Source organism: Hippoglossus stenolepis, chromosome 14 (genome assembly GCF_022539355.2).
Source record: "Hippoglossus stenolepis isolate QCI-W04-F060 chromosome 14, HSTE1.2, whole genome shotgun sequence".
NCBI classification, from domain to species: Eukaryota; Metazoa; Chordata; class Actinopteri; order Pleuronectiformes; family Pleuronectidae; genus Hippoglossus; species Hippoglossus stenolepis.
In genome coordinates this window covers 16,854,705-16,867,168 of record NC_061496.1, presented here as the reverse complement: position 1 = coordinate 16,867,168, position 12,464 = coordinate 16,854,705, and the positions used below count along the sequence as shown (strand labels likewise).

Sequence of the window (12,464 nt, the reverse complement as noted above, 5' to 3'; positions counted from 1 at the left end):
TTGTGTCCATGCATACAGGTGTATGTATAAGGACTGTATGTGAAGACTTATAGAAAACACGTCACACAGAAAAATAAAAAGCTCTGACAATGATCAAATCCAAACGTCCATTACTCATCTCCGGCTGAATAAACAGACAGACATTTATCTAAGAGACGGACTGTGAGACTCCGGCACACTCCTCTAAGTCAAACATTTTCCCCAAATAAGCTCCCAGACATCGGCAGCATCGCCTCGGCCAGGAGAAACTTTAGTAAGGTATCAAATGATGCTAGAGTACACACTTCATTCAAACCTGATATTCTCTTTGCAAGAGGGGTCAAAGTGTTTTTCTTTGCAGGCTAAATATTTTCTTTGCTGGTGGGCACTAATATTTATAGCACGTTTTATAGACTTGCAGTGTTGGGGATGATCAGTCACTACTCGATTCAAGAGCAACACACACCCACACACACACACGGCGTACCGAAAGTGTTCACTGCAGTGATTTGTGCGTCATTCAACTTGATGCAAAGAAAAATAACGAACAATTTTCCTTGAAATGAAGCTGGGAGCAGTTATTAAAAAGCAGAGGTGCAGCAAGAAGAATGCTACGTATGAGGATTTATTTTTAACCAAATGTTGTGGGTAATTTTTTGTAATTTAGGATATTTGATGTATAAAAAAACAGACACAACTAAAATGGAAAAGATTGAGAGCCACAATACATGACGGCACTTCAACTCTTACAGTCTGTAATGTACTCATTTATTATGAAAACCCTGCCTGTGTCACTTTTCACTTCACTTATTTAGACACATGTTAACACACACTTAACAAATCAACAAATCATCAAATCAAAAATTTGTATCACAGCATAGATTGGCAGTTTTTGGGAATACTTGAACAAAAGCTAACTACAGTCCTGTGTCTATAATGCCGGGCGATATGGCCAAAAATGATCAGTCTATATTGATAATTATTTCTTTTAAGTTTAAAGAGAGCTTTTTGCTCCTGAGTGAAGGTTGTGGTTTTAAACTCTACTTCATGAGCAGAGAATGACAAACATATGAAAAACTGCAAAACATTTTACTCATCTGAGGTAGATTAATTTCATTGTATACCTCGTCACTGTGCTTGCACAATGCATAAGCAATATATGAATAAGTATTGGACTGAAATCACGAATAATTAATAACGTTTTATTGCCCAGACCTAACTGCGTACCTAAAAAAAATTATACAACTGACTATTAGATGCAACATCACCTTTCCACTGTATTTTATCACTGAGTAATTGTTGAAATTTTGCAAACACAGCGTAGGCTACACGTTCAAGGTCAGAAATCTCCCATCTGAGGTAAGTTCTTCTCCCCGCTGTCTCACTTCCATCAGGATAAATATTACAGCCTGTGTTTGTTCAGAGATTCTTCTCCGTATAAATCTCAAGTAATGGCTGAAAACGTCCCTTAATGGGAACGTGTAATACGATCAGTCTGAAATGAGGCATGATACAAAAAGACTGATGAGCACTGAGATCGCTTTCATACTCCCTGCTCACAGAGAGAGGCTGTAGAACAACATTAAAAAGTCTGATCGTATTCCTATAGAGACAGCAACATCAGGAGTACAGGTTAAATCCAATAAATGTTTTATTAATCAAATATAAGGGCAAAGAAAAATGTAAATGTGTAACTGCCAAGTCATGCAACACATTTTGATGCGTTGCTGAATGAATATGTGCTTCAGGAAATAGTGTGTGGGGGTGGGGGGGTTTGCTGTGCGGAAAGGTCTGAACACTATTTTAATTCACGAACCCGCAAAGATATTGAAATTATTAAAATATCACTCAACTGTCTCACCGAGTTAGAGCGAAAACAAACGGACATGTGTGCGCGTCTGCTCCAGCGTTAATCTACACAACATAATCCACAAACACACAACACATCTTGCATTCCCACAATTTACGGGAAGCGAGTTCAAAAGCGCTGCAGAGACAATGAGACGATTCATTCTGGTGCGGGGATGCTGGGGATGGAAAGCTGAGCGAGGGCACAACTGTGCTCTGAGAGAACTCATAAATGCTGGGACACATTCGGCAAGACATATGGTTTGTGTTTAGCAAGAAGAAACAATAATCAAATCCGTTGATCCTCTTCTTGCTGCAAGGATGATTGCTAATATAAAAGTCTGTTCCATCTAATCATAATTTAGGATGGGGCTGTAATTACCTCCGCCCTCTCACAACAACACTCTGTCTAAACAGGATGGAGTAGCTCTAACACACACACACACACACACACACACACACACACACACACACTGGATGCTTTATCTGACAGTGCTCATCTCATCTGTGTAATTGTTGTTTTAAAGTTTTCGCTCTCACTGATGAGCAGACGTCAGAGTTTAATTTATTTTCTTCAGAGGCAGGGGAAGATTTGAAAAATAAAAAATACACTTATTAAAAATCAGAAGCTACATTAGAGGAGCCAATCCCAATTCATTCACTCATTAAAGGACTGTTCCAACCTGTTGAAGGCTTGAAGATGCCAGACCTTCACTTTTAACTAAATGAGTGAACTGTTCACTAATCCACCCATGAATTAAAATGCAGCCATGACTTGTTAACATCCGCAGGAGTCATACTGCTTGCCTGGCAGTTAGTGTGCACACTGCACATCACTTCACATGGCCTTCATGTGCAACACACACACTTTGATTATAGAGTTATTTATGAACTGGCACAGGATCCAAGTGAGCTCTGGGTTTAATTAGCAGACCTAATCCACAACTGCAAACAGGGCTCTCAACTAAATGAGGCTAAACAGAGCTGCATCAAACGGATGATGCTCTACAGAGGAGCCATATGGAGAAAGCATGATTAAAGATGATGGTTTTTTATCAATATCAAGTATTGACTGGATTGGAAAATTGAGAGAGCAGCTGTTTCACTCGATCAGTGTGATCCTAGTGGTGTGTTTCAATGAAGGCTTTAAAACGTCTGTGGTAAACGTTATTAACTGCTGAATCAACTTTGACCACCTCTGCAGCATCAGGTCAACACCTCCACGGTTTAACCTACCTTGCATGGGCGGGAGAGAGAAGCACGACCGCGGAGCTTTGGCCGCCAGATGCGCTTTCTGCTCGGAGCCGCTGAGTCGCTTCTGGCTGGAGCAGTTCATGAGAGCCGCCTGGCCGTCGTAGGTCTGCGGGCTGCGGCAGATCTGCGCTCCGAACGCGCCGCTGCCGCCGCGCCGCGCACACACGTCCGCCTTGCCGCCGTACGCGGACAGCGCCACGCCGGGGAAGTCCGCGAACACCGGCGCCTGACAGTGGCTCACCATCCCGAACCGCGCTGAGGAGTTCTGCATCGGTGACTCGCTGGCGTTCCCATGCAGTGGAGTGGTGCGGCTTCACATTACCTGCGCGCATGCATGAGAGGGAGGAAACCAATCATAAAAGTGGAGTCACACACACTCGCGGTTTTTGTGCAAACGTGCAGCGCTCATTTGATGCAGGAAGAGTCAAGACATCTGGAGAGAGCAGTGTGGCGCTCCAGATGTTTTGGTAACACCTACCTGGTCGGATAAGCCTATGAGGAAAAGAGCAGGGCTGATTGCGCGCATTTGCATGTTGCGCAAACAGGAGGGGGACGCATCTGCACGCAGCACCGATAGCATCCTCTCTCAGTGAGGATCACTCATCAGCATCTCTCTCTCTCTCTCTCTCTCTCTCTCTCTCTCTCTCTCTCTCTCTCTCTCTCTCTCTCTCTCTCTCTCTCTCTGGAAGATAACATCTGGATCGAGGCGGCTGTGTGTGTTGTCGTAAATCTGAGCTTGGATGTAAAGTTTGTGAGATCCTGCTACATATGCGCATGTGACCCTGTATGCTCTCAACCATAATGCACCATGTTTCACTGACCTGCCAACTATTTTAACTAAAGCTGCATGCAAAAAAATGTATAACAGGTTCTTGGGCTGGGCAATAAAACAAACATGTTTCTTATGTTTCTTTTATCCCTTTTGCCATTACTTTTAAATTATTTCATCATCATTTATATTATTTTCATTTTATTTATTATTATTTTATCTGCAGTCTTTGATTGTAAATGACATTATTGACATTATAGCTATGAGGGGCTATATAAATTACGTTTTTATAATTTTTATTGCAATGCAATTTTCACTTGCATAGCAATTTAACAAAAGGTAAGTATATATTGGTATATTGCTTATAAGCAAATTAAGAAGGTATAACACTTTATTGTTGTTCCACAGACTTGTATAATGTGTTTTTTTTCAGGAGTTTGTCATTTTCTGCTGATAAAGACGAATTTGAAACCACAATTTTCACTCAGCAGCAAGAATCTGTTTTGCAAATTTTGCCATATCGTCCAGCCCTAATAGGCAACTGTGTAGAATTTGTACATCCAAAGTGTTATCACACAATCAGCTTTTACAGAGACCATTACATCAACTAAAAATTACAAAACTGCAATATAATGAAAAACACTTACTGTTATGTTATCATGCGTACTTTAGATGCAGAAAGGAAAATGCTAGTAATCATGACAATGTGTCACAGTTGTCTGACTTTCTTTTAAAATATATTACTTCTTCCTGGATAAAAGCAGGAGATGGGTTTGTTTTAGATTAAATAATAAAAGATGTTACATCTTTTTCATTTTAATATTCCATTACAATGTATTTTAATATATTCCACCCATCCTTCCTAAAAACCTGAATGAAGATGTTAAATATCTCTATCTTATATTAAGTTTTAACTATTATAAGGAGGACAAAACAGAAATAGTGTGAAGAAGATTGGATTTAAAAACGATTAATGTATAAATTAAATCACTGGATAATTAATAAATACAAATATAATTCAAAGTCTTCTCAATTTAGACCCCGAGTTAAATTGTTCTTTGCTGCGAGGCTGAACCTGTTTTGAGATTATATTGTGAAATGCAATTGTGCAGCGCCATCTTGTGGTTTCTGAGTGGAAGTGAAAATACCAACTGGTTCACAGTTGACAGAGTCGGTTACTACTGCAAACACATTGGTGGCATGAACCAGGGATCAGCAGTATTTATGATACATGTATTTAAAATATGTATTTAAAATACAAAATACAAATAGTATTTTGTCAATTGTATTAGGTTTTATGAAAATGTATTCATACTTTCTATCAAAATACTTTAGTGTTTTGTACTTTTGTAGTTTAAAAATACTGTAAAATACTTTCTGTGAGATGTCGACATGATGCTGTCAAAACAATGAAAATTGATTTATGCAGCCTCTGATTGGTATCTACTCAGTGACGTGCCCAGGCTTGTTGAGATCAGAACATTAAGGTACAGAAAATTGATGCTCCTACATGAAGCCAGACCCAAAGAACAAGAAGCACAAGGTGAGAAATGTGTTGGTTGCCCACTCTCCATTCATTTTTAGCATAAATTGCAACAATTTTTAACAGTTCCTGTTTGTTTTTGGTGTTTGTTCTGGTATCCTGGGCTAAGTGTTCTATCTAACTATTTAACCAGAGTAAAGTTAGCAGCCCTCACAGTTAATGTTAGCTTGCTACTTTCAGCTTATGTTAAAGATTCAGTGTGTAGAATTTAGTGACATCTAGTGGTATAGTTGCATGTTGCAGCTGAATTACCCCTCACCTCACCCTCCCCTTCCAAACATGAAGGAGCACCTGTGGTAGCCTTCAGTTGTTATAAAAACTCAATAGGTGTTTAGTTTGTCCAGTCTGGGCTACTGTAAAAAACATGGCAGCCTCCATAGAGAAGACGTAAAGTATTTAAATATAAAGGGCCCATTCTAGGGTAAAGAAAACAACAATTCGTACATTTTAGATGAAAGACACTAGTGAAAACATCACTAGGATTATTTTAAAAGCAATTTCTGCCAATAGAGCCCTTTCACCTAAATCTTACACACTGAACCTTTAAGTTTTCATTGGTTGTGCACGGGGAAATAACTTTAATGCATTTTAGAGTTTCTGCACAACATTACTGTATAATGCCACAAGATGGTTTACCTTGTTAAATGCATACATGTTTTGTACCTTATTGTCATGAACAACGTTGTGCTGCAAAGCCATGAAACAACGGGTTGTTGTCCCATCCACCACTGGCGTTTGTTGTAGCTCACAACGTCTGAGTGTGTAACTTAGTGGGGGCTGTTTTGTGTTGTCGTGAGAACTGTACTCGAATAACTGTTATTGCGTGGGCAATTGAATAGATCATCTGTCTGCTTATGAATGATATGTTTGTCATTGTTGTCAGTGTTGCTAATGCAAGGTAGGCCCTTCATTACCAAACAGGTACAGTAGGTCAGACTGTTTGAGCTATGTGTTGACTGGTTGCATGTCAGATTTATGGCATGCCTCGTTAGCTGTTGCTCTCACAAATGGTCCACTTAATCAACTGAGTGAACTGCTGAAGGGATAGATAGGCTGATATATATATATATATATGTTTGCAATGTCATTTTTCTGTATTTTATAAAATACAAAAACACAGCAGTTTATTTTGATACATGGCGTGGCTGCTGTATTGTGTACTTTATTTTGATATACATTTGCAATAAGGGTACTTGGTATTTTATTTTAAAAAATACATTTGGGTCTTTCCCCATCCCTGGTATGAACAACCTGTAAGATGGTGTGTTGTGATTGGTTTTCCTCGTGGACATGTGACTGTATGAATGCGGATATGCATGACAGGAATCCAGTATATAACATATATATAACAACTTTCCCCATCTTGACATCTCATAGACAGTAACTTGGAGGGGTTAACGAATATGGTCAAATTATTCCTACCTTCCTCAGCACCTCCAAACTAGTTTCATGAACATGTCAGTGGGTTCAGTGAAATTCAAGGCCAGATCTGACCCCAGTACAAAGCATGTGGGACGTGTTAGAACAGGAGACGTGCATCATGAATGTGCAGAAATGAGGTGATGCAGTCATGTCAACGTGGAGCAGAATATAGAGGTGGAGTTTCTATCATCTTGTGGAATCAATACAACAGTGAATTGAGGGTTTTTTAAAAGCAAGGAGAGGCCTGAAAGAGTCTGTGTGTTGTTCCTAATAAAGTGATTGGTGAGTTTATCTGAGAATGTGACATTCAGCAAGCATCATTGTGGACCGTGATGAAACAGGTGGAGCTGCCCTAACACAGAGCATGTTCACAAGTTTCTAAATAATTTCAACTTCTTATCTACCAATAGATAAGAAGTTGAAATTATCATTATTATTATGATTTAAAAGAACAACAAAGTAAAACAAAGTATTGCAGGTCAATAGTGTAGTATTTAGGCTCTACATGTTTGATAGAACGCTTTGGACATGTATGCAACTTAAATACATGCAAGGAGTCAACTGAAATCAGATAAATATAAATAAAAAATAGGGGAAGGGGGTTTCATCTCGATGCAGCCGGACCACAGCCTCGGTTTTCTGGCCCACCTCCGCGCCTGCGCTGGAAAGTACGAGCTGTGCGGGGCGGCCTTGAAGGCAGCGGCTGTAAACACCGGGGGAGTGGGCGGTAACCGACGTGTTAAACAGCGAGGCAGCTTTTATAACGCGGAGAGGTCAGTAAACAGAGGCTCCTCCGGCAGCGAGCAGCAGACATGTGGCTCCAAAAACTCCTCGTCTATGTCTCCACAGCGGGCAGGATGTGCTTCTTGGTGGTACTCAACACCATCCTCAAGGTGATGCACTTTATTTCACCAAGCCTCACCAAGAGGCTCATCCTCCGCATGGGCGAGAAGCTCACCATGACCCAGAATCGAAAGTTCAGGTACGAGGACTGGGGTCTGACTTTCCTCAGCTTCGACTTCGTCAAAACCGCGTCCCAGCACATGTGGCTGTCCCTGGGCCAGGAGGCGTTTGTCGGGGGAGAAGCTCCGGACTCACCTGTGGTCACCATGGAGGGAGAGAAGAGCAGCTTGTGCAAGTTCATCAAAGGTCTGATTATTGGGATTGACGCGTGCATTTCATAATCTGTCATAATGCTGGATTTGCACATCTCAAGGTGTGTTTGTGTTTTCCTCTGCAGGCAACAGGCCTCTGGTGCTGAGCTTCGGAAGCTGCACCTGACCCCCGTTCATCTACAAACTTGACGAGTTCAAGCAGCTCGTCAGGGACTTCGGCGACGTGGCTGACTTCCTGGTGGTCTACATCGCAGAGGCTCATTCAACAGGTGAGAGCACAATGACAAGTACAGTCATTGCATCACCATGAAATGTGTTGGTGGGAGTGAAAAGTGCTCACAAGGTATAAAATAAAGAATTCTTTGAAGGTCACACAAGACAAAATCAAACAAGTGAAAGTTTTGAAAATTGACATTTGCTTGAAAGTTTAGGAAAATTACATGTGTTTGATAAGTTTTGACAAATGGCATGCACTTGAACGTTTTGGAACTTGATGTGCTAGAAAGTTTTGGAAGATGACATCCACTTGAAAGCTTGGGGAATGGACATGTACTTGACAGTTCTGGATATTTACACATGCCTTTACTTGATTTTCCTCTCCATCAAATTCACAGCATTATCTAAGACATTGAAAACTTTACAACTGATAAACTCTTGCAGTTTTAAATACTGCAGTTAAGTTTTTTTTGCAAGATTACATGAAACTATAAAAAACATTTTCATGAAGTTTTATTTTGACTAGTATCATCATAATTTTCTCAAGTATTCTGATAATGAGTAGTAAACTCCACCAAAACAAACATGTTGAGGTTTACTATAGAAAACATGACATAGTCTGTGCTGCATTCACCATAAGGAAAACACTCCACCTGCTTTGATGTAGTTTACTGATGTAATAACCATTAAACAGGATTTATTATACGCTCCTCTGGTGTTTTGCTGCATTCAGTGTCATCCCAGTGGAATAAATCATATTCTTTATGTATATTTTATACATAATCTCTGTCTCAGATGGTTGGGCCTTCACCAACAACTACGACATCAACCAGCACCGGAGCCTGGAGGAGAGGCTGTCCGCAGCACGCATCCTGGTCCAGCAGGAGCCCCTGTGTCCGGTGGTGGTAGACGAAATGAATGATGTCGCTGCCATAAAGTATGGCGCCCTGCCTGAGAGGCTTTATGTGCTTCAGGCTGGGAAAGTCATCTACGAGGTGAGATCTGCGTGTGCACTTCCGTCACCAACACTGATTCCTGCACTTTTCTTGTATACTGTACGTGACTTAAAGATTGGTGACTTGCCAAATAGTGTGACAGTGCAAATTTGTTTCACTCCACCCTCTTTGTTCCTCTCATTGAATAATGTGATTAGAGGTCATACCAGCTTTATGGGTGTAAATGTCCCTGCAGTGTGCCTAGTCACGCTATCGCGTGTGGAAGAGCAGTAAAAGAAACATGTGCAGACATGACTGGAATTCGTGGCGTGGAATCAGCAAATTAAATCATGATAAAGATGTGTCCTGTTGTCTGATGCTGGTATGTTCTCTCTGATTCTTACCAATGTTCCTTGCTCTGTGTTTCCTATAGGGTGGGATGGGACCATGGGACTACAATCCATCAGATGTGCGTTTGTTCCTGGAGAAGATGAATTAAGAACATCGTTAATGGAATCAATCAAGTCATTAATCAATCGATACACTTATACATAGCTGCTCTGAGGCATCTCTTACATCTACCAGTGCCCGAGCAGAAATATTGTAACCCCTTCAATTTTACATTAATATTGTCTCCTGTGCTCTTCAGACTGATTTCAAGTGTCGACCTCTGAGCCTGAACTCACCTCTGTGTTTCTTAGTGACGGTTACAGATGAAACCATTTGGTCTCTGTAGCCAGATGAAGTGAAACACAGACGCAGTCCACTCAGAGTTTGTATTTGATGTCTCACCTAATGGACAGGAGCTGTTGTGTGTGTGCATATACTTGTTTGTATGTGAGATGTCTTAAGTTTAAAGACATTTTCGGGGCACGGTCACACATAAGTGAATATCATGGGTTAAAATCTCCACGCGAAGCTACGCTGCGAATTGCATCGTCACAAGATGTTTTATCCGCGTCCTCGCTCGCACAGATTGGAATTGAACCTGAGGCAAAGGTTCACTGCTGATATATTCCTGCACGTGTGGCCGGGCCCTAACTCTGTGATGATCCAGTTGTTTTACACTAAGGTTTACCTCTGTCTATAACTGCTCCTATGTAATTCAACTGGAGGCCGCTTTAACATGACGATTACAGTGTAAACCTCTGGTAACTGTAATTTGATGAAAGAAGATTGAAAAGTAGGTTTTCTCTGAATGATGTAGGGGCATTTATGATGGGACACGTTTAATGTATGAAAATATCTCTATAACACATTTTTTCTCAGAATAAATTAGCTTTTTTATTGCAGACTTTTTGTATTGGAAAGACTCCTACGTCAAGTCCCTGATATATATACAACATAAAACCTAAAGTGTGTTATACTTAATGTGTTTGTGTGACGCTAGTTAACAAGGTGGATTCTTATTTTCTCATACTCCTGCTTCCACTGCAAGGAGATATAGGTGAAATGGAAATCATATCAAATTATGTTCAGTACAAGAATGATGCTCTTTACAGTTCATTATTAAACTGAGAAACACCACAACTGTGTTTGAGCCCTTGTTTGTCACATAACTAGTTTCATTGTAAGTCTCCTCTTCTCCTTCCTCTGGACCCGTTAAGACTAAATGAGATGTTCCTGCAAATATGCAGACCCTTTATTTGAAATGGCTGCAGGGCTTTAAACGTTGACGCAGGCAGCGGCCCACCACAGCACGAGAATCTGGCTGTTGTTTGCTGTCTGGTCTGGATGTGATTAATGGTAAACACGCTGTACTGTATGACTGTCCCGTCAAGTTCACCGAGTGCACCGCGGACATAGACGTACAGAGTGTGGCATTCAGGCCCGGATGTGAGTTAATGCCCAACTGTCTTATCTTAACACATGGATTGATTTTTAGCTGAGATTATATTGTGTTTTTTGAGGGGAAGTGTCTCTCTCAGTTGTTTTAATTCTTCTACGGCAGAGGATTTTAAAAGTGACACCCCTGTCACACCCATGTAACATTACTGGCTTTGTTTGGCTCAATTTCTAAAAGCCTATACAGTCAAGATTGTTATTTGATCTCAATGATTGGAAAGATAAGCATATTGCTGTTTGATGTAACTTCGGACTCAACCAAACAAAAAAGGGTCTGTCTGAAGGTGTTTCATAATTTCTGTCTCAGGGCAAATTTGTAAAAACAGATAAAAAAAATCCCTTAAAATTATTGTATCTGAACTCGTCTTAACCAAATCAAACATATTTAGGCTATTGTATGTGATCTCCTTTTGGGAAATGATGTCATGGTTTTTTCTGTTTCCATTCACAGAGCCTCCCCTGAAACCAGCTTCCCCGGGGAGGCCCGCCTTTCACTTTAAAAAACCTCCGTTCTATAGCGTTACATAACTGTTTAATCTAATGTGAGTTTCTGTGTAAGTGGCAAATGAGAACAAAATGTCTTGTGGTTGATTTGATAAGAGAAAGCACAACTGATGCAACAGTCAAAGCTTTAAGGTTGAGCATAATCCAACTCCCAGCTGTTTGTATTGTGTTTTATCAGCTTTATCCACACATTAACACCACATTAATAATCTGCTCATGTCTTTGGATACATTTTAAAATATATTTATCATTCAACCTAGACTTTTCTGAATTGTGTAACTGTAAATCAGTAGATATATAAAGTGCAAAAGGACCATGTAACACTAACCAAACAAGGAATACAGGATCATATCTCATGGTTGCATGAGTCCACGACGTGAATCTATCAGTGAACAAAGCAGTTTTGTGAGGCTGCAGCTTTCATAACATTAACTGTGTGGATGTGAAGTTGGAGAGGGGGTTTGGCTCCTGCCCAGCCAGGCCACATCCTGTGGAGAGCAGCCAGCCTGCAGCTCAGCCTCGTTTCCTATTGTTAGACAGGAACCAGAACACAGTCACATTACATCCTCCCAGCCATGTACTGATGTCAAGATTCACGCCTGGATCTTTTTTACGTAAAGTCGAGGCCTGGATGTACAAGCGGGTTCAGGGAGTGGAGATGTTGTGGTGACCTCTGGCCCAGTCTGGTGAAGCCCAGCAGAGGGCAATGTGAAGCCATTTTTTTCTCTGACTGAATGTGAATGCTCTTGAACAAGAAACATGAGTTTTTAAATTTTATTCTGTTAATTATCTAGATCTGACCAAACTTTGTCAAGACCACGAGAGTCATGATCTAAAGGAAGACGACATTTGATTATGAAATGCATTTTTTTTTTTTTAAAGGGAGACTACATTAATGAAATTTTATACTGGTTTTCAGATTGGGATTAATTAAATATACAGATGTAATTTAAAACTAACAGGGGAATCTATAATCTATTTTTGGCTTAAAACATATGTCTGTTTTTCAACTGTCACACCGCAGTTTGTTTATA

At 40.4% G+C, this 12,464-nt stretch overlaps 2 protein-coding genes across 2 annotated transcripts in view; one reads left to right on the top strand and one right to left on the bottom strand.

Moving 5' to 3' along the window:
- The window catches only part of LOC124854739 (zinc finger protein GLIS1), a 75,942-nt gene extending 72,285 nt beyond the window's left edge, over nt 1-3,657 (bottom strand). Inside the window, exons 1-2 of the mRNA XM_047343060.1 lie at nt 3,560-3,657; nt 3,064-3,403 (exon numbers count right to left, since the gene is read on the bottom strand). Of these exons, the coding sequence (XP_047199016.1) occupies nt 3,064-3,352 (289 nt within the window). The 5' untranslated portion in view covers nt 3,353-3,403; nt 3,560-3,657. The remainder of the gene's footprint in view (nt 1-3,063; nt 3,404-3,559) is intronic.
- A 3,847-nt stretch (nt 3,658-7,504) lies between these two features.
- Nucleotides 7,505-10,608, top strand: dio1 (iodothyronine deiodinase 1). The gene is made up of 4 exons (XM_047343311.1): nt 7,505-7,964; nt 8,056-8,199; nt 8,942-9,141; nt 9,515-10,608. Exons 1-4 carry the CDS (start codon nt 7,628-7,630, stop codon nt 9,578-9,580), a joined length of 747 nt encoding a protein of 248 aa, XP_047199267.1. The 5' UTR covers nt 7,505-7,627; the 3' UTR covers nt 9,581-10,608.
- Nucleotides 10,609-12,464: the final 1,856 nt, after the last annotated feature.